This window comes from Mchenga conophoros, linkage group LG12 (genome assembly GCF_057382185.1).
Source record: "Mchenga conophoros isolate Kocher_MC1m ecotype Shallow Benthic linkage group LG12, M_conophoros_male_GT1.1, whole genome shotgun sequence".
Lineage (NCBI taxonomy): Eukaryota > Metazoa > Chordata > Actinopteri > Cichliformes > Cichlidae > Mchenga > Mchenga conophoros.
Genome location: NC_140537.1, coordinates 29,934,505 through 29,956,691, shown reverse-complemented (window position 1 = coordinate 29,956,691; position 22,187 = coordinate 29,934,505). Strand labels below are relative to the sequence as shown.

The 22,187-nt window shown below is 37.2% G+C and overlaps 1 protein-coding gene across 1 annotated transcript in view; it reads right to left on the bottom strand.

Annotated features, from left to right (window-relative positions):
• Positions 1 to 265: 265 nt before the first annotated feature.
• The window catches only part of LOC146562890 (transmembrane protein 132C), a 279,573-nt gene continuing 257,651 nt past the window's right edge, over positions 266 to 22,187 (bottom strand). The window contains exons 7-16 of the mRNA XM_085295129.1: positions 18,250 to 18,455; positions 16,253 to 16,316; positions 15,910 to 16,041; positions 15,182 to 15,259; positions 12,296 to 12,358; positions 11,640 to 11,768; positions 7,273 to 7,401; positions 6,764 to 7,063; positions 6,026 to 6,300; positions 266 to 4,788 (exon numbers count right to left, since the gene is read on the bottom strand). Of these exons, the coding sequence (XP_085151255.1) occupies positions 4,176 to 4,788; positions 6,026 to 6,300; positions 6,764 to 7,063; positions 7,273 to 7,401; positions 11,640 to 11,768; positions 12,296 to 12,358; positions 15,182 to 15,259; positions 15,910 to 16,041; positions 16,253 to 16,316; positions 18,250 to 18,455 (1,989 nt within the window). The 3' untranslated portion in view covers positions 266 to 4,175. The remainder of the gene's footprint in view (positions 4,789 to 6,025; positions 6,301 to 6,763; positions 7,064 to 7,272; positions 7,402 to 11,639; positions 11,769 to 12,295; positions 12,359 to 15,181; positions 15,260 to 15,909; positions 16,042 to 16,252; positions 16,317 to 18,249; positions 18,456 to 22,187) is intronic.

Sequence of the window (22,187 nt, the reverse complement as noted above, 5' to 3'; positions counted from 1 at the left end):
AAGAAAAAAAAAATAATTAAAAGGAAAAAAAAAGCAACTTTAGGGCTCATGTCTGCTAGTACCTCCTCTACTCTGTAGTATATTAAACTGCTGCCCATGTGTGACTATGTAACAGTGTAATAGATTTTGTAAAATCTAACCTGTTTCGGTGAGGTTGGATTTTTCAGCAGTCAAATGTACCTGCTATAAAAGAATGTTTTTGCTTGCTTGATCTACTGCTATCAGCTGGCGTTATCAAAGAGAAATAGTTTTTTTTAAATGCATATTTTTAGAAGTCATGTGCACTGGTCTGAAAACAACTTTACTGGTATCACAGCCAGTGTAAAAGGTGGAAGTAGTTACTATGATGTAATCCACTGGTTAAGAAGCCTTAAGATTAGTGCTTTTATTGTGCCATCTTAGTTTTAAAGAAATGTGATTTCCTCACTGAATAATGACTTATAATTGATAGATTTTTAGGCAGTGAGCGTGATGACAGAATACCATGGATAATACTCTTCTTTTTTCTTTTCTTTTTTTTTAAATGACCAAGATTTTATAAAATAGGCTTATTTTTTGCATTCAATGCGACCCAAAATGAGCGACTAAGTTCATAAACACATCGGGTCAAGACAGATCAAAACAGGTCAAAACAGAAAGCCATTTTTCCAGTAGACTTATATAAGAAAATAAAGTCTCTGCAAGAAAAGCTATTGTCATCTGTGACAATAGCTTGACTTGTGACAGAGTATACTTTAGGTTTAAGGCACTTCTGCATTGGCTTCATATTCCACAACCCAGAAGCTACAACCATCTTTTATACTGTCTACGACTGATACTATGTTGGAATGTTCTAGCAAGATTTGGAATGGCAAGGGACATCTGCAGAGTTAGACAACTTTTCTGAAAACAAAGCAGTGCTCATTTTCTGTCAGAAAAATAAGGCAACTATTCCTGTGCAGCATGTTGAATATTGACTGTAAAAGACGCCTAATCATCTTAGTAGTATGTGCAACTATGAGAAACAAAACAAAAATTAAATGAATAATCTGTAGAAAAATAATTGCCATATGATATAAGGCATTAATTGACCAATAAAGATGACTTCTAAGAAAAACAAAATTAAAAAGTTATCTTGATTCTGCATTTACAATTCTGCCTAAATCTGTGCAATGTTACCGGTGGCACCAAACATGAGTTAAGTCTACCCTCTAGAAGCTACCAGTTGTGGCAGTTATTTTATTTCATTTCAACTGAATTGAACTGGATTCAGTTTATATAGCAAAATCACAATAACAGCCATCTCAAGGTGCTTTATATGAGGTAAAGACCAGATAATATTAGAGAGGTTATCTCTGATATTTGTAAAGGCAAATAAGTTAAACTATTTCTCTCAGGACAAGCTAGCAGTAGTTTAATAAGCGTGTTGTACATTGTGGTTTTTGCTGACATTGTTATATATATATTTTTTTTACAGTGTATTTCTTTCTTTGATATCAAATACAGTGCAAGCTGAAATACCCAATCTGCAGTCTCTCAAAAATAGCCTTGTATTTTTTAAGTTGACATCCATATATTTTTAAAAAATAAAAGTAGGTAAAATGGATTTCCAAAGCTGTAAAGTATGAATACATTCACAGCAATTTAAGAAAGATTTTTCAACTGAGAGCATTGCAACACTTATACCTTAAGCAACTATTGAACTAGGATCCATATGACTGTTCCTTTGGAGCACAGCAGTCTTATAACTACATCGGAGAGCAGAGTAGGATAGATACAGTAATGTGTCCAGAACATACAGTATAGTTGTCATCATCAGTCAGAATATCTATTGCTTTGGTGGAGGCCATACGGCAATTTTTATTCCCCATTTGGCATCAGCTCAGGTCTCTTATCTGTGTCTGTTTACACCGCATTTTCTTTTTGTTCCCAATTCTTTCCATTTCAGACCCAATCATTTGTGTTTTGATGCCAGCGTGTATTTTTCAAATGTTTCTTGTTTAACAAATGATTGAAAATAGAGATGCTTTTAGTAATCAAAATTATGCCCTTGTTTTCAATTGAATGAGCCCACTAAAAAAACATTGTGACAGTTGGTTTAATTTGCTTTCCTAAATGGACCTCTGAGACTCGCCCTTCTCAAACAATTTTGAGTGTAATGGCCTCCATTTTTACATCTCACGGAGGTAAACTGATTTCTACCCTGTACAAAGACAAGAACTCATTCAATACTTGAAGTAAAGACCGGAACATCTTTAGAAAAAAAGAACCCATAAGATCACTTTCACATTGTGGTGGTAGATAGTATTGTGTACCATATTTGCACTGTAAAATGTACAAAATATCACCAAGTTGTTGGCTAGTGGCCTGCAATCTTATTCACAAGCACTTTGAAGCATGTTTATTTATTTACAACATACAGTGTACTCTGAAACAGTAACACATTTATAAATAAATATTGCAATCTTAACATCGTACAGTTCTCCTTTTTTATTGTCGGTTCTTCATGACTCGTCACCTGAGCTTAACGAAGGTGAGGCAACCTTTGCCTGTTCTGAGTCCTTCTTTCCACTTATTCTTTTATGTGCTATCATTCACCAGCAGGCCTATTACTTTCAGTCTTTGTCCTTGCCCTGTCATTCCTTCCTCACCCTCTCAAACATGATTTCAAATAAATAGGTATCTAGAAGGAAAAAAAGGATCATATATTCTTAAATCTTAATAAATCTCTGAAATAAAACGCTACAGTTAATATCTTCCCAAATTAGGGAAAAACATAACAAAGAAAAACATAAAAACCTTCTATTTATCAAAAAGGACAAACAAAAGGAAAAAAACCCCAATATATTCATAATAATGTTCAACAAGCTGGTACGTATCCATATTTGTTCGTCAGGTATCCATTCCATTATCATTATCCATTCACATGTCATTCAGTACATCCTGTTATCTCAATGTTCAACACTGCAGGTACTCCTGTCTGTCTGGTTGCCTATGTGGTACATTTTTTTTAATAATCTTCATTATTAGGTGCTCAGTCAGGCTTTGCAAAGCCCAACCACTTCCTTTTTTTTTAATATGAGACACTTCAGTCAGTCCCCTTACACTCAGTGTTTCACTGTGTGTGTATTTTTCTTTTTTTTTTAACTTCACAAATGTTCTACTGTTGTCCAATCACAGACAAGGAGATGGGCCAGGGGATGACAGGAGTGATTCTGGATAGAGGGAGAAAGCCATCATTGGCTGCAGGGAAAACAGAAAATCAGCCTCAAATATGGCTAATGTCCTTTCCTGTTTGTAATTGTGCAAGAATAAATGCCTCTGTCTTGGATCCAAGGGAGAAACAGTCTTTTGTAAGATACATCATTTTCCAACTCTCAAGACACTCTGTTGTTTCAAGAAAGAGCACATTTGCCTGAATACAGAGCTGAATGGCAATTCCCACTAGTAACTGCAAAATGCCTGAATTTCTAGTTGAGTACTTGGACTATATATATTTATTACATTTCACATGTTACTTATGAGAAATGCCATAAGAAATGGGTCACATGATAAACCAACAACACATATTCGTCAGAGAACTCATTACGTAACCATTCTGCAGACTCGGCAGGTAAATGTTTGTATATCAAAAGTAGATCAATGATTAGTCAACGGCCACAGCAAAGGTTGGCAATAAACCACACGAGTAAAAAAGACTTCTGAAGGCAGGACATGATGTAAGTCCTTCCCATCCTCGTTTAAATGTAAAGTGGCTTACAAATGTCTGTCCAATAACGTACCCTGAATTTACTGTAAGTATCTATACAATGGTTTACTAATTTTCTGAAAGTAAACATTTAAAACAATAGTGACTTTATTATTGATTTTTACACTAATATTTTCACAATAAATAAAACAGAAAAAACTCAAAGTTTTTTATTATTTGCTACCATTAATTTTAGTGTGAGCTAGTGATGCTTTTCATAGCCTAAGGGATGCTAAATGTAAGCGTCCCCAACCCAACACAATGTCTCTTAGATACTCTTCCAGACACATCATCACACTTTATGTTCCCTTCACGCTTCCTATATCCCTCCCATTCTCCCTCCATATATCCACTGCAAAGGCATTATAGGTGAATTGTACTCATTGTCCATTCTCCCCCTACTGTACTAATCCTCTGCCCCGCCATTTCTCAGTTTCTTTCCCATCAGTCACAGATTGTCTTGTAGCCTTTCCATATAGGTTCTGATTTCAGACTGACCTAGGTCCATATCCTGGCACACCCACTTGATATCATCTTCACTCCCATTCGTCACCAGGACTGATGAGTTGGTGTATGGGCCACCACCTGAATTATCATTGGGCAGAACAGTGGCAAAAGATGTGAATTTGACGCGTTTGCGTTTGGCCGCTGCAACAGCAGCTGCAGCTGTGGCTTGGGGGGAATTATTCAGATGCTCCTTTTGACCTGTAGCATCTTTGCCACCAGTAGTGATTGCTGAAAGGCACTGATGCGATTCTGGAACAGATCTAGGCAAGGTTTGTCCATGGGTGACACCCCGATGTCCACCTCTGCCACCGCTCCCACTTATAGTGCCCATTCCCATTACCAAGGTGTTACCAGCCCCATTCAGTAGATACTTGTTCTCCTCGTAGCCCCCTTCATTGCGGTCAATTATGGTGGTGCACTCATCCGGCATGCCACCCTGGCATTGGTCAGGGTGGTCTGCTAAAAGGTCAGCCTCAGTGCCAAGCCACACCCAGTCGTGGGCATGGTTCATGTTGCCTCCTGCCTCTAGAACTGGGACTTGCTTGTGACGGTATCTGCAGAGGAAAATTCGTAATGAAACATCAATGGAGGTAAAAATTTAAACAGATGCAGTTTCATGACTATAATCTATAGGCATTATCAGACAATACAAGGAATGACTGCAAAAATTAATACTCAGATAAAAGTTGAGGATTTTACCCCATCAAAATATCACTAAAAAGTTCAAGAAAATTTGAAGGAGAATTAAGTCCAATTTTAGGTTTTCATGGTACTAGCAAAGCAATAAGTGATGCATCACGGGTCTGTTATCCATCCATCCATTTTCTCAACTGCTTAACCAGTTTTGGGTTGCTGGGAACTATCAACTTACATTTGGTGAGAGTCATTTGTCATTTGATTTGTCTCTTAAAATCCACACAAAATAGCAGCACACAAAGGATATGAGAACATAAAACATGTTTAATGCAAAAACATTTATCTGAGAGGTATGCTGGATTTTTGTGCCAACCACCGCTGCTTTCCACTGATCACTTAATAAGCCACAGAGCAATTAATGTTCTCTGCCATTTTGAAACAAAAAGGAGAGGACAGAATCAGAAAAGAACAGATAACTGATTACTGCATTTGATCAGCTGATTTTAGAGGCTAAAGCGGGAGGAAGGATGACTGGAAGGATGCAATCTTATCACAGGTAAAATAAGCTCATTGAACATTCCTGCTATTGTAAGGGTAATTCATTATTTATTTATTATTTTTATAATTGTTTAGGCTCAGTGATATGTGTTTCTAATAAACTAGCCTGTTGATATGAATACTTCACTCCCAACTGGAGCAGTAGTTACCTCTCTAAAAAGTAAAGACTGAGTGTATCAATGGGATCTTGAAAATCAGACAACAATCTCTACACTTGAAATTGTTTTATTTTCAATTGACTTCTCTCAAAAGGTTTCTCTCACAAAATAATGTGGTTGAGCAAAGGTGCTTATGCCCATCATTAAATATTGTTTGCAATGAATAAGCTTTCTTACAGGTTTTAACTTTGTACAAGACATTGATCTGGCTTAAATTTTAATCCTCCAATAGACAATGGTTACCTAATATGGGCATATTAGGCCCATACCGATTACCTGTCAAAACCAGCTTTTTGGTTCATAGATCCTTTCAGTTTCACATTATATTCCACCCATATATTAACTAACCATAATGGACCTGCCTCAGTATTTAATGTGCATCATGTTTTGTTGCTGAGTAACATGTTTAGGTTTTCAGGGTTTTTTTTGTTTTTTTTACCTGAAAGCAAAGCTGACACAGTTGATGAGGAAAACCAGTATTGCCAGGCAGAATACTCCCAGAAGGGCATACATCCCAATCTCCAGGTCTGACAGGCCTCTAGTGGGCTGGGTTAGCTCACTGTTTCCAGTCCCCGGTACCTCCACTGGTGCTGGGTAGCTACTGTAGTCGCCTGGTTGGTTGGGGCCACTGCCACGACTACTGCTGCTGCCACCACCAGCACCTTTGCCACCTGAAGCACGATGGGTTACTGTACTCTTGGTTGTTGAGCTAACCTGAAAATGGAAACGAAAACACAGATATAGTAAATGGTTAAAATATGTGGATTTTGTATATTCATTTGGATTCACGTAAATACGGCATTATTACACAAGACTGACTCCCTCTCCCCATTCTCCTGCTGGCCTGCTCGCACACTACGCAGCGACATATTGTCCTCTCTGCATCACAGTTATGTTATTTACTATATTTAACACAGCAATTTTCACAGAGGCAGGAAACATTGGGAGCTCTGTGCTAAGCATGGATAATGATCAGACTATATGTGTGACATACTGGAATGCCCTGGACCAAGAAGGTGCACAACCACTCACAGTGATTACACTACTTAAACAAACTAAACTTTGATGATTAAATGTGTTTATCCAATGTGAGTAAACTCTAAAACTACAGTTTAAGGAAAATACTCTTAAAAATATCCTTTCCTCACTGTTTTATTATTGTTTTTTTTTTCCATACCTTCCTCATGGCTCCTTCCTCTCGGTCCACTGCTGCACTGTTGGATTTCCACTCTCCTCCATCTTTTGTCCGTTGTTCACTGGTGCTGTTATCCAACCCTCCACCATCATCTTGCCCCCCTCTTCCCATCACTCCTCTTTCGTCATTTTTTGCTCCAAACTTAACTATAACATTTCCAACTCCAGATGCCAGCACACTCTTCCTTTTTGACTTCTGGCAAGTTTCAGAGATGACCATCTCTACTCGAAACAATGCCCCCTGCCCATCACCTTCTGCTACTACAATGGGCCAGTGCTGTTCCTAAATGACAACGAGAATGTGGAAGTTAATACCTTACAGTTTAAAACGCGTTTAGGCAGCTTTTGTTATGACTTTGCAAACTATAAATAAACCTTAACTGAACTGAATTGAATTGAATTTGGGCTTTCTGCTCTAAAAAGCATGATCTACAAATGTATAAAACTGTCACTTGTTTGCACTGCTGACAATATAAAGGAAGATGCCAGTACCTGATTGGTAACAGAAATGACATTCTCATCAAGTGAGACAGCTGAAAGTAGGAAGTCTTTTGGATCATATATATCCAATGGTGTCACTGAACCATCACTGTACTGGATCCATGCACTGATCCCAGCTTCCTGAAAAAGAGAAAAAAACCCTGCACAATTACAACTGAAGCTTTTAAATAGTTCATCCAGAAGATCAAAGAGAATATCTATCACTGATACTTTTTCTTTGCACAAGATAGAAAGAATGTTGTCATCTGATATTTCAAGCAAAGATAACTGACATCAACAAAGAGTCCTTGCTTTTTATTGGCTGTTCCCTCTTTCTTCTTTTGTGCCTTGCTTTATTTTACTTCCTCGCCTGTCTCTGTGATTTCTGATCTGTTTCCTATCATGTTTCCTATGTTTGTCTTTTTTTTGGTCTTGTTAACACCTGATCTTGCTTTTGTTCATCACAGTACATTCCTATCATGGGCCATGGCATACAGTTTTATACTTGCTGGACTCTTGTAAGTTTCAAGTTGGCTCCTTGGTAAAGTTCACATTTTATGCACTCAACGTGCCATTCTAAAAGTGTCTGCATTTTAGTTTTCTATTTAACGAAGTGAGTAGTGAAAGAGGTCATCTATGTCCACTGTGATTGACCATCTTTGAACAGAAGAGGTGGCTTACGACACCAACTGTCTGCCACCTACAGTGAAGTTTTGAGATCCCTTACTTCTCTAAAGTAGTTCACTTTAACATCATTGAAATTGTTAAATGCTATTGTATAAGCTTGGGAACTACTTGATGGAACACCTTTCTTCGACTCTGAGATTGGCCCACAGTCACTCACCTTTTAGAAAATACTCAAAGTCCACATTCACAGACTCAAAAGACTGTGGCATGCTCCTGTTAAATCCTTAGGGCAGTGTAAAATCATCAAGTGCATGAGATGTCGCTGACATTTAACCTTTTAGGAACCCCTTCCATACATTTCTGCAGGTTTTGCCCAGTGTAGTTATCCAGATCTAATACCACAGTAATTTCAAACATGTTATCAGGAGAAGCACAAAAAATTGGAAAGCTAATATTAGATATTACAAAGTGTCAAAGACCCAACTGTGTAACTTTTTAATCTTATTTACTGGTATATGGCATTTTCATAATGTTGTCGTAGTCTTGGGTCATTTGTCCCAGCCTTTTAGAATTAATGGTGTTTTGTGATTTCTTTGTGTATAATATTTTGGTTTTATATTTTTCAGTATCTTTTGGGCTCCTATGTTTAGTTTTCATGTTGTCTTGTCATGATGTCTCATCACCCTTTCCTGTGTCATTCCATGTTTCCCCAGCCTGTCATGTCTCTCTCTCTTGTGCTCTCTCATCCCCTCTCTCTCGTGTTCCCTCACTCCTTCTCTCATCTGCCTCTTCCTGCCATACATCCTTCCAAGCTTAAGCCCTCTGTCTCCCTTTGTTCAGTGTGAGGCTGCTTGTTCGTCTTCTCCCGTGTTCCTGGGCCCTAGTTTTTCCATTATCCCTGTGCTTTGCTTCTAGTTCAGTTTTTCCAGTTTATTTTAGCTATTGGTTTTGGTTTCTCTTATTTTGTACTTTCGTGTTCCACATTCAATAAACAGCGTGTTTTTCGTTCAACCTTGTCCCTTCCTCGAGTGTCTGTATTTGGGTCCGCTAAAAAGAAACACATGGTCTGCCGCCGCAGACCCATGACAAATGTATTTTGTCCAAATGCTGACCACACGTAATTTTCAGTTTGTTCATTTCTTACACAATTTTTTAACTAGATTTTCAAAGTAGCTTAAGAAAATTAAAAAAAATGTAAAAATTAATTTAAAAAAATTGCTAAAATCTAATTGCTAAAACTAGATGTTAGCAATTGTACATTTCCACCTTCATAATTGTTAGTCTGCAATGCTATGCTTCCCAAACACATTTCATTATTCAGTATTGACAACTAAAACCTATACACCTGTTTTGTGGACAGAAACACTTTTTTTCTCTGATTTGTCTTTTTCCTGTTCAATTACAACAGGAAAAAAATCCATCCAAAGAAAAATACTTTCTGAATTTCACACTAAATGTACAAGAAAAGCAAAGATTTTTCTTCTTTCTTAAAATAATATCAGATAAGATAAACCTTTATAAACCATTTCTTTAAATAGTCCTGCTTCACAGATTTACATTGACAAACAGCTTTGTTCTTCTTATTAATAAAAATAAAAAGACTAATGCACTGATATAACCTAGTAAGTAAGATTTAGTACCTTTTTTTAATAAACTGCAGGATCAAACCTGTATTTTGATTGAGGTGAGCTGCTTAGCCCTTGGGTGGTATTTATGTTGTGGCAATTTTAAAACAAACAAACAAAAATAAGTATGAAGACAGCCTAACATATTCTATATAACTTCATAAGGTATAAAATAAACTTTGGCAATGTCATTAAAAAATCAAGAATAATAAGTAAATGGTACCTGTTAACTGTGTTAACGGGTATGTGTGATGATATAACGGATCAAAGTGGAGACGGAGACGGGTTAAAAAAAGATTTTTAAATGTTATAACAATTTTAGTTTCACTGTGTTTGTAAACATAGGTGACAAATTCATTTTGCGATTTATTTTTTTTATTTATTTATTTATTTTTGCCTGTCCAGTTTGGATCTTTAGCCATCAGAATTGTTGCCTGAAGGCCAAGAAAGATGCCAAGTGGATTTACTTTACCAAGTGGATCATCATGGCCTTGCCATATTGGTCCATTTGATTGACCTTTATTATAATTATGTATTTATTTTATTTTCGTTTTTTAAAGACGGGACAGACATGACTGGGGGATAGGACAGGGAGATGAATGAAAGAAAGAGAGGGAGAGAAAGAAAAATAGAGGGGAGAAGAGATGGTGAGAAAGGGGGGAAGAAAAAAAGAAAGAAAAACAAACAAAACACCTGGATCACCTGTATGGAGATAAAAAAACCAGAAGAGAAAACAAACAACAAAGAGCAACATAATAAAAACAACACCATCACAATAAACTAGCTAACAATAGATAACAGTAGATACTTTTTTAATTTCACCTGTTGAGAATGAAAAAAGAAAACAAGCCGAAGAAAACGAGAGCACTAGAATAAACAACATCACGATGATCTATGGGAATATAACAGTAAATACTAAATATTAAACATTATTGTGCAGCACCTAAGATCGACAGTGTGCTTTGAGGTAGGAGCCAAAAAGGGTGTAGTTTGTGTGTGTGAGCACCCATGTGTACACCTGTGAGCATGAATGCACTTGTTTTTAAAAGGTTCCTTCATGTAATGATCTGCTAGAGGGTGTGGGGAGCCACAGCCCCGTCCACCAGGGCATGAAGCAGGTATGGAGGAGATCAAAACTCCAGACATCCAGAGGCCCTCAGAACACAAGAGACCAAGGAAGACCAACAGAGGGGCAGCCGCGCCACTGTCCCAGAAAAGCTGAGGAGAGTCCCAGATGAGGGGTCACTCAGCAGCCGCGGAGCAGAAGCCAGGGGGGGTGGCAGTGACGTGCCCGTGAGCTCCGCCGGCAGCCAGCTGTGCCAGAGTGACCGAGCCCCAGGCCAAGAGGCCAAGGGCACCCCACCCCCGAAGTGGCCTGAGCGAGCCCCAGGCTCCAGGCCCCGATAAGCAGCCACCAAGGAGTGAGCCAGTGTGTACCTGGACGCCCATCCTCCACCCGCTCATATGTAGTGTTGATGCATGTGTGTTCTAAGGTGCATTTAAAACCCAGGAGGGCATCATTGTTGCGATTTAATTTCTTTTACTGGATTGTATTTAGGGCCTGAAGTTTCATTTAAAAAAAGAAATGGCTGTTGTAATCGGTTGCTGCTGTAATTGCTATAGTCTTGAAGTTACACTTCCCTAATTTGAAACTGATTATGGGAGAGATAGCATCTAGATAATGTTCGCAGTGCAGAATTACTATTTAAGAGCCATGATTACAACCTTTAGGGAATTACTGTGAAGAGAGGAACAGGCAACGATGGTGGCCATCATTTCACTTGTGTAATAAAAACCTAAAGGCAGAGAGTTGTCTGCATGTGAATCACATGGCTACATGCCCAAACTAGATAAAGTGAGAGGATGTGATGGCTTGCAGAAATGTTTTAATGTGTGAGTAAAATCACAGATATTCATAAGAACAAAAATCTTTTTATATAATTCATCCATCCATGTTCAGTGTGTCTGCCTCTGGCTCTATGAAAGCTGGGGTATGCTCACCCCTCATGCAACCTTGAACTGGGTACTCATCTAGCTGCATCTTCTTATTGGAGCCGAGAAGTAAATCCGAATAACAGGATCATAAAATTTTAGCAGATGTAGACTTGACGTAAAGTGATCTCCTACCTGTTTAGGTGTATGTAGCAGGTCAGCAGCTGTGGTTGTTAACTGTATGGCTTGAGAATTTACAGGACTTGGACTCAAACTAAGGGACAAAGATGCAACCAGCTGGACTCCCAGGTCAGAAATGGTGACCTTCAGGTAAAAAAAAAAAAAAAGCAGTATTAAAAAAGTTCAAGTTGTAGTTTTTGTCCCCTTTTAAAGGTTTGTTATTCTGATGATGATCCTAAAATGTAAAGTCAGTCACTTTAAAACGGGGTAGATTCAGCACATTTGGAACTCTTTAGATCAGTAATGGAAGACTGATACATTAATATAGCATAATTACAAAATAAAAGCGATTCTTCAAGCGTACAACTTTTGTATCAGACATTATTTAGACATTAAACATGCTATAAGTAAGAGTACAGTTCACACTTTAAGTAAATCACAACACTCTTTGTATGCCATGCCATGGTCTGATGCTGCATTATTTAATAAATATGCATAATTTGAGTTCATTGTGTACAGGTGCAGCCCTAATAAACACGTGTTTACTTACTCTGTGAGGAACTTTGGTTGTTGTTTGCTTTCAGATGTAATTAATCTTAATATTGGCCTCTGGTAGAACCTTTAATCTGCTAAATTGGACTCAAGAATATATATAATAAAGCAATATTTACCTTGTCATCTAATACAGTTACAGTCTTCTCTGCCAGTATCGAGTCAGACAAGGGGGACAGAACCTGCAACAAAAGACAATACAAAAACATATTTAAGTTCAAGTTTAAATCACCTATCCTGGCAAGCTAGATGTTAAAAAGCAACGAAATATGAGTTTTGGTCTCATAGTTTTGAAAAGTATATAAATAACAGGAACAAGGTTATGTTGTGGCTTATAGGAAAATCATTCTACAAGAAATGATGTTATTTATTTTGTCAAAAGTGGTCAATGGCAAAAGTGCCCAAAAATGAACAAATGTTGCTGTTTCAATGTAAAACAGTGGTTTACTCAGACACACAGACTCAGACACATAGTGTTCACTACATGTACACAGACTACTATTTCTGGACACACATCTGTTTTCACATATAAAAAACACATTCACGTCATTTTGGACATTCTCTCTTATTTGCTTTGTGAGGAAATTTCTTGTGTGGACTGAGCCATTGCCTCTTCTAAACCAAATGACTTTAAGAATCTTATTTTTTTTGAAAGGAAGTGTATTTAATTTCTTTTAACTGTTAAGTAAATAGAAAGTCCAAGGATGTTCTTGAAAGACATCCAACAGATGCCAAATATTTTTTCAACCAAGTCTAAATGTCAAGAAAATGTGTTGAGATTACAGCTGTTTAAATGTTTGCTGATAAGTCCTGCTACTCAGCTGTCATCTTGTTAATGCCTTTATTCAGCAGCAATTTTGAAGCATTAACTAAATGCAAAACTGAATTTAATGTCTTTGGTTACCAGGAAAGGTATTTCTAAAAACTCAAATCCAACCCCCCCCCCCCCCCCCCCCCAATATTTTTTAACTTTAAAAAGTTTGCTGAATAAATGAGGTTTAAGAAAAGCTTCTTTTCACCCCCCAAGGAAATCATACTTTTTCTATTTTTTTGTGATTTGCTGTGAAAGTAATTGGACATCAGTAAGTACAGTTTTTATAGAACAAACAGTAAAAAACATTGTACAACAGAAATGCATAAAATAGCTTTTTTGCTGTCTGAGTGAATATTTCCTTAAGGTGAAATTTTAACATTGTCAGTGCAAGAGCAGTGAGAGCCACCATTGTGCCACATAAACTTGGAGTAGTTAGGAGGTTAACACACACAGACTGATCATCATTGATTCATTTCTGCACAGCATGTCTTAGACACACATGCAAATACATACAGACAAACATGGATCTGTAAAAGCTGATGGTGCTGGTATTGCATGTGTAAAGAAAACTCAGGGAAACTCTGCTGCTGTCATCACACAGCGAAGCACACGCTAAGTAACGAAAACACATCTACGCACAAATGCACACAGACCGTGTTCCCGTCTGCATTCCAGCTGTGCCCCAGTGTGTCAGCATTCAACTAAGACAACAAGGCCAAAACTAAAGACAACTCAAATGAAAACAGAGTGGATGAAAAGAAAAAGGGACAGTGTAAGTAAGATGGCAAGCAAGCAAGAGAAAAATAAATAGAGTAGGTGTCAGAAGGAGAGGGACAATGACAAATAGAGGAGGACAGTAAGTGAAAGGGGCAGAAAAAAGGAGCATGAAAAAGATTGGGGTACAGATGAACAGGGAAACAGCAGACAGACACTGATAGAGATTAGGGGGCCCATGTTGTAGTGTACTACTTCGCCCAGCGACAGGAGGACAGGCAGATCTGATTGGTGTACAAAGACAATCTCGCAGCAAATGTGTCAGGGCGTCAAACTTAATCCCACCCTCAGCAAGGTAACAAAATGCAATGACTGACGGCTCTGGGATTGCTCCTCAAGACCGGCAGAGAATAACAAGGTGAGAAAGAGAGACTGGGGATAGAAAGGAAAGAGAGACGGGAAAAAGAGGAAGAAGCGAGACTCAGGAAGACAGAGCTGGGGGCTAAAATTGAAATGTCAAACTATCAAATGATGCCTGTCGACTCTGGCATCTCAGTGGGAATTCTCGGTAAATTCTCTCTCCTGGCTCCCAAACGGTCCACAGCTGTACATGTGTGTGTTTGTGTGTGTGTGTGCACGCATACATTAATGCAGAAGTCCCCTGCTAACACACACCCAGCTGTTACCAAAAATCATGCCACTTATGCACTGAACTTCAGTCCAACCATTTTTTATTTACTTGTTAATGGATGTGAAACATACTCTTCAACACAGTAATGAATGCGACCATAAAAATACATAATTTCTATATATGTGATGTATGCAAGAGAGAACAGAAAACAACATAAGACGACACTGATGAGGACTGCGAAACATTTGGTGGTTTTGCTTTAGTTCTGCTACATAACCGTGCATAAGTAAATAACAGAATAAGCCACAGAACTATCCTCCACTGTCACACTGAGTTACAATGGCCAGGCTCATTGGAATGCAGAAAGTGCACAACTGTGTTCAGTGTGTATATGTGTATAATTTGTGAGCATCACGCTGAGATGTCAGGGCCAAATTCAACATTTAATTGTGGCTAATTGTATAACAAGCTAGCAGGAGAGGCTTATATATGAGGAACGGGGATAGTGTTTACATCACCGGAGTACTTATGGCTGTAATGTGAAGTGCCGAATTACACTGCACTTGACATAATGAGTTCTTTCAACTGTCTTTTTCTGGACTTTGTAAAAAGCAGTGAATACATTGCTTGTGGAATTTCTTTTTTTTTTTACATACTCAAATACTGTATGATGAGTAAATGACCCACTGCAGTCAGTTTCTTAACTTTACTATAGGGATGAATATAGACTTCAGTAAGCAGAAAGGGTTCTTTTGGTGTTAGAGCTTATAATATTAACCAGCTTAGTTACAATTGAAGGGGAAGAGATGGGTTGCACTTTTAGTGATGAAGCAAGCAAGAGAATACCTGTATATTGGTGTGTCCCAGGTCCCGCCCGATTACGATTCGTCCATCTATTAATCTGGCAATGCGAGGCTCTTCTATCTGCAGAATACAGAAACAGGAGGCAGTCAAAGGATACATTATTTATTGTTTAGAAAGAATTACAATAATAATATACCTTTGGGTGCATCTCTTAATTTTTGAATTCAGGTGTTTTCAGTCCTATTCCAGTGTGATACTCTGATACAATTTACTGCTATACCAAGTCAATTTGTGAAATTTCTGTCCTCCTAGATATACCACAATCAACTGTAAGTGATATTATTACCAAGTGGCAGCTCAGGTACAAAGTGGCAGACCATGTAAAATTACAGAGTAGGGCTGCTGAGTGCTGAGATGCATAGTGTGTAAAAGCTCTGCTGACTCAGTAACTGCAGAGGTCGCAACCTTCTTAACATCAGCAGAAAAAGCGTGTGTTGGGAGCTTCATGCCATGGGTTTCCATGGCAGAGAAGCTCCTGTAGGTGCTATAGTTGTTCACACAGTTCATCTGTAAATGCAAAAAATCAGGACGTATGTTTTGCACTGTCTATATATTAAGCCACTTTACAAGTACTTATTAGAAAGTGTCACTGCCCATAGCTGTGAGCAAATAATTTATATCTCAAAATGTTAAACTATTCCTTTTGTGAAGAAGCCATGATCTGCAAGTGAATAGAAGGGTACTGTTTGTGAGCATTTGTGTATACCCACCTTTAATTGGTCCAAGACCAAATGAGTGATATCAACTTGCCAGTCAGCACCCAGCATGTAAACCATCTCTCCACCTGGGTCAGAAGGTTCTGCGACAAAATGAGTGAGGACCCGCACCAAAGCATACTGGTACTGAAAGGTTAGAACAAGGCCAAATTCAGACTCTGATGCTAAAGTGCACAACAGACTCTTACTTCAAAGCTTGTGATTAAACAAAAACATGGCACAGAAGTACAACTCAGTATCAATAACTCAGTATTTAGGCAGATATTATTCAGATTAAACTGCCTTTAAAAGAGTTGTGATCACTCAGAAACAATACTGATTTACAATCAAATGATACCTGTAGGGTGCAGCCTTTGCCCTTTCTGTCATCGTCCTCATCATCTTCACTGTCTCTGGTGGGTCTGAAAAGAAAAGAGATAAATAAGGAAGAAAGAAATAAAATGAAGGGATGGTGAGATTATCCAGTAATTAAATGTCCCCTTTCCTCTCTCCTCTCAGCTCCAGCTGATGTACTGAATAATCTCATCTTCAGGTTACACTTTAAGCCAAATAAAGGACACTTGAGTCTCTAATCTACATTTAACACATTTAAACATTTTACTTGAACATTAAGCACTTGTAATAAGACTAGGATGGTCAAAATATTTTAAACGTAACTGGTCAATTTTCTATTCTTGTGTAATACTATCTGTTGGGCAGCAGTAGATCCAAACTATAGAAATGAGCAAGGTTATAAACAACATCAAAAATCTTTTACATTATAAGAATTACATTAAAATGAAATGGAACAACATATGTAAAAATCACTATAACTAGGGGATTTAATAGAGTCTTGAGCAGAACTACATTTGCAACACTACTGAGTCAAAACAGAATTATTGTTTGACTCAGTTTAACTTGGATTCTTTAAACCACCTTTAATTGGTCCAAGACCATTCTTCTGCTTTCATATGGTACCAAAAAGTAAAAAAAAACAACTAACTAAATCATTATATTTGTATTTAAAAATATTGGTCAATGTATTTTGTGTTGTTAATCTAGTAAGCAGCAATCTACTAATAAATAGACTTGCAGCTAAGACAGCTGCATGTCTTTCTTCTTAATTATTTCTTTCTTTTGCAGAATATAGAAAAATACAGTAGTCATTAATTAAATCAGATCTAATCTAATGAAATAAAACATAAGAAATATAAAATGTACTATGAATGTACTAATTTTTCAATGCTAAAAAACAAGAAGGCAACTTGTCTCGATTCGTCTCTAAATGAAAATGTATTTTTATCTCAGAAGGATGCAAATAAACACATTCTTTCTCCTTTGCCTGCCTCTGTGAAATCTATCATTGACCATATACAGGCACACATAGGATCATATAATCACATAAGAATATACACACAGAGGACTGCATCTGTGTCTTATATCTTTACAGTACCTATGAAACTCAGGTAATATTACAGGAATTTTCTTTCCATTACCCAGTGCCCCAGTTGCACATGTGTCTGTGTGAATGTCTCTACCTAATAGTGCTTGTGTTTCACTCTGTCAGATAGTGGTTTGGGGAGATGGAGGTGTGTTTGTGCACACGGCTTGGTGGCTGCGTGAGCAGAAATTGCCAAAATTGAAAAATAGGCCCAGCAGAACAAAATGGAAGGGTGGCAAGATGAGAAATAGGAATAAAACACACAAACACACATACCTGTCATACAAATACACAATCAGAGATAGAAGCACAAAAGTATAATGTTATTTAGAATCATTAAAAGCTCTGTAAATGATGAAAACTTCCAATGTAAACATTAATGCCAATGTAAGTTTTGGCAAGAAACACTCAATTTCTATTTTTAACATCCTGTTATGTGCTTTGTAACACTGGTAGGAATAAACAATATTGTCAGTCTGCAACTTAAAAGTGATACACCTTTGGTTCAGCTTTGAGAGAATTTGGAAAATATGGCATTGTAAGCTGTAGTGTGTGTATATATATATATATATATATATATATATACACACCAAAATGAAAGACAAAATAAAATTTCTCAGAGAAGAGTAGGAAATACAACTCAACAAATGCCTGTACCATGAATTTTTGTGACTTCAAAAACTAGCAGTTCCTCACAGTTCACTGCTCGATTCTAACAGAAATTGCAGGTGTTTGTGTTTCCCTTCTGAATAGTCTTAAAATGTGTTTCTTACCAAAGAAAAAAAAGTCTTTGTAGCATAAATGAAAATGGTGTACGTAAAATGCTCTACATTTTGACAAAATTATGCTAATGCCTACACCTTCTACCGTGTGTTACACTCCCCCATTCCCTCAAGGTCAGACAGGCAAATTACCTCTTGTTAGTGATGATTGGCACCCTCCAGCCCTTGACCTGGCTGAGCTCAGTATCTGACAGATCTATCTGAAGCGGTAGCTTGGGCACCCAGACGGTGAGCTGAAGCTGAGCAGATAGGTGCAGGTATGAGAACTTGATGGTCAAAGACTGCCGACCACGCATTTCTTTGCCATTCACCAAAACCTTGTCACAGTTTGGAGAAACCTAAAAATAAATGTATAAATAAAAAAGAGGGAAAAAACAGTTTGATTGAGACTGGGAAAAACGTGCATGCATGTGTGACATTTTAAACAGAAATCAAATGAGTTGCATGAGTTTTTTCCACAGAAACAGATGCAGCTTCTGTTGTGTATTGCTCAAGCACAGCCTAAAGCAAGTTTTCACAATAATTATAGTGTTGCATCCAGTAAGATATTTGTCACTGATTTATAACAAGTTTATTAATCTTGTAAAGCACTTTGCAAAACTGTTCTGTAATGTGCCCTGAAAGAAAAGGTTAATAATGTACTTCTTCCTGTTGCATTAGTGGCATTTCAGGTTTGCGAATTCTCTCTTGTTATCTCCGCCAACGTGAAGCAACATATTAACATTTAACAGCCTCGAATCAGTAAATCGCAGTCATTTTAAGACATTAGCACAATTTCACTGAATACATAAGATGACCAACAAGAATACTGTGAACCAGAATACCAGTGGGTTTAGCAAAATGCATGATTTCTTTTTTTTGTTTTTAAAAAAACAGTCTAAAGCTTTTTAACACTCTATAGTACATATTTGTTTTTTTGAAATTTAATGTTGCAACACAACACCTTCTAATACGGTGATGAGTGGAAAGGGGGTTTGAACTTTGACCTCTGGGTAGAGCAGTCTTTTTAGGAACCAAAACTGCATGGGACATAGCGCTAACAACTGGTAGGAATAATGTTTGTTTCTATACATATTTAAAATGAAACAACTTCATTTATAAAATAGGTTTATGGATTTCTGAAGAAGAATCGATTTTTAAATATAGATTTTAATTTCATTTGGTTACGCAAACACTTTTCTTTTTATTTGTTCCCAAAGGACAACATTATGCAGTTCAACCATCTTTCTTATTGCATTAATGCTAAAGCAGTTGTTGTCCTGATTAATGCTTGTTTTAAGTGAGTGTTGGGATATACACTTTTAGCAAACCATCCAGTATATGACCCCATATGAACTGACTGGAAAGGGACATAAGGCAATGGAAAATCCTACAATGTATTCTGTTTAATTTTAATCTTTTTCAGTGTTTTGATTAATCAATGTGCATTTTTTTACCAGCAATGTCTTTGTCAAAAGATAGAAATAATCAGTCAGATTTGAACAGAAAGTTACAGTTTGCTAAAATACTGCATTGGCCGTATTTGCATATTTATAGCTCTTTATATAATACCTAAACTAGGGATCTGTATAACATATTGCAAATGTGCATGGATAGCCAACAAAGGAACCAAATAGAGTTATAAGGTGAGAAAAGGGAAACAAAGAAAGCAATTCTTCTCCTAGTGACAGCAGAGAATTATGTGTTCAAGTACCTTAAAAATTGGAACAAAAGTTCAGCAGCTATGAAATAAAAGCAAGGGCAGTTACAATTTCCAAACTGGCATAAAGTCAGTCTAATATTATTTATTTATGACTGCTTTAGAAAAAAATATATTGAGAAAATTGCAATATTCAGAAAATGTAATATGTGTAAATATTTAATCATCAGTTGGTGCAAAACTGTGTTAAGTAGACTTTCTCACAATTTTTTCCTGCCCCACCTATTCTTATTTCTGCATCTTTATATAATTCTATGGCCATTAATCCATTCCTGAGAAGTTTATAACTTCTCCACCCTCTCTGTCTCTACACTACACTTCTCATCCCTCCTCCCACCCTTTCTTTCATCTCCCAGTGCCTCAAATGTTCTGTGCTCCCCACCCATTCCTATTTAACCCTAAAGCATATGAACATCCATTTCCTGTTATCTGACGTCTTCACCCTTTTTTGTTTTTACACCCCAGTCTTCTTCCTTTTCTAAATCTGCCAACTTCTGTTTATTAGGTTTTCCACTCAGCTGCACCTCATATTCAATCCCCGTGTTGTAGAAATTAGTGTATCAGACATCACTGCTTACAGATGACTTATTTAAAAGCTCACACCACCCACACTACAGTTTGTTTTTTAAAATCTTTAACTGTAAACAACTTGGCCTATTGTGCTGTACACCATTAAGGTGAACTCAATTCGTCTAAATATTCATTTTATCTCTTTACAACCTGTTACTGTTAAGAATGATTTAGTTATTGCAATACGACAATGAAAGACAATGGAAATGTTAAATAGACATAGTAAAAACACCTACATCTTATCCCACTTTAATAAACATTTCCCAAAACTACAGTGTTTGTTGCAAAAATTCAAAAACCTTTTTTATACAAACTGCTACTGCTATTTGGGTTTTTCAGGAAGTTAAATCTACACTGAAAAAAAGGCCGTGTTGGATTTACTTGATTCAGTAGTGGACATTGGTTGCACACAAATTTTTTGCTTTGGCAGAAACTTAAACAATTGAGTTAGTTGTCTGCCTCTTATAACTCCAGTGATTTTCCTGCAGTTTGACATCTCGTGCGATCTTGTGAATTTCATGAGTTCAGCAACTAACCACTCTTACTAGATTGTATCATGTCATCTCAACAAGAACAAATTAAGTTGTTGAATTTCATACAGATTCTTCATGATTTAATTACATTCATAGAAACATGAAATTATTGTGTTTAAATTACAAGTTAGACTTTTTTAATGCAACAACCACCCAATTTACTTAGAGGCGGCTGCTCGATTTGACTGAGATGGATGCCTTCCTGAAACCACGATCCAAAGCGTGCGAGACTGAAATCCCGTGCGGTGTCGCAGTAAGTTATTGACTTACTTCACTCGAACATGATATGAACAATTTAATCTAGCCTCTCTGCATATCATGTAGTTTCTACACTATATAGTTACACTTAACTTTAAAGCACGAGGCACTTATGTTAAATACACGCAAGATGCTTACGTAAATCCAAGAGTTGGCCAATCCCTTTTTTTCAGTGTAGTCTATTTTGGGTACCGTTTCCAGACAGTGTTTTTTTCTTTCATTATCCCATGTACAAAGATGAGTAACTAGGCTGTGTCACAGACATCACAGCTTTTGTCCACAGCCACGGAGAAAAAAAATCAAAATTGTCTGTTTTGTTTTTCAAGCTCCAGATCTTTGAAAATGTCCTCGATCCATTTTGTTATGGTTCGCCTGGAGAGGGGTTCATTCTCAAGTGCTTCTGTATATTAGCACGGTAGAGTGCACCAAATACTCTTTGTGGGAAATTACAAAGCTGGTCTTGACTGCTCTAACCATGTTTAAAGCTTCATAAAAGGTTTTTGTTGCTTTTGTAGCTTTGCTAGCAAATCTACCTTTCTGGTCTATTTCTCTATGGGTGTTTGTTCTTATAATGGTGATTCATACTGTGACCCTTTAGCATATGGAGGTCAATATAAGCTTATAAATTTGCTCTCTACAAACAAAGAAAACTGTTTTCATTCTGACTTTAAAAAAATAAACTCTCAGAAGTGCACGTTTATGTTATTTTAATTTCCCATTGAGCTCTCATGCGTCTGTTTGGGACAATGCCCCTGTCTAGCCTAAATAGATAGATGTTAATGAATTGTAAGTGCATAATGTAAGCTCAAACTGAATGCCAGTTCAAAGAGGAATGGTCTGACCAATAACTACTGAGTACTTAAGATGATAATATATTAAATGAGTAGTCCCATTGTAAAACGGACTAGTTTTTGCTAGATGATGGATGTTTTTTTACTGTAGGCACTTGAATTTGGAACATGTTAGCAAATTAGCAAATTAGCAAACGTTTATTATAGAGCAATCTTGGA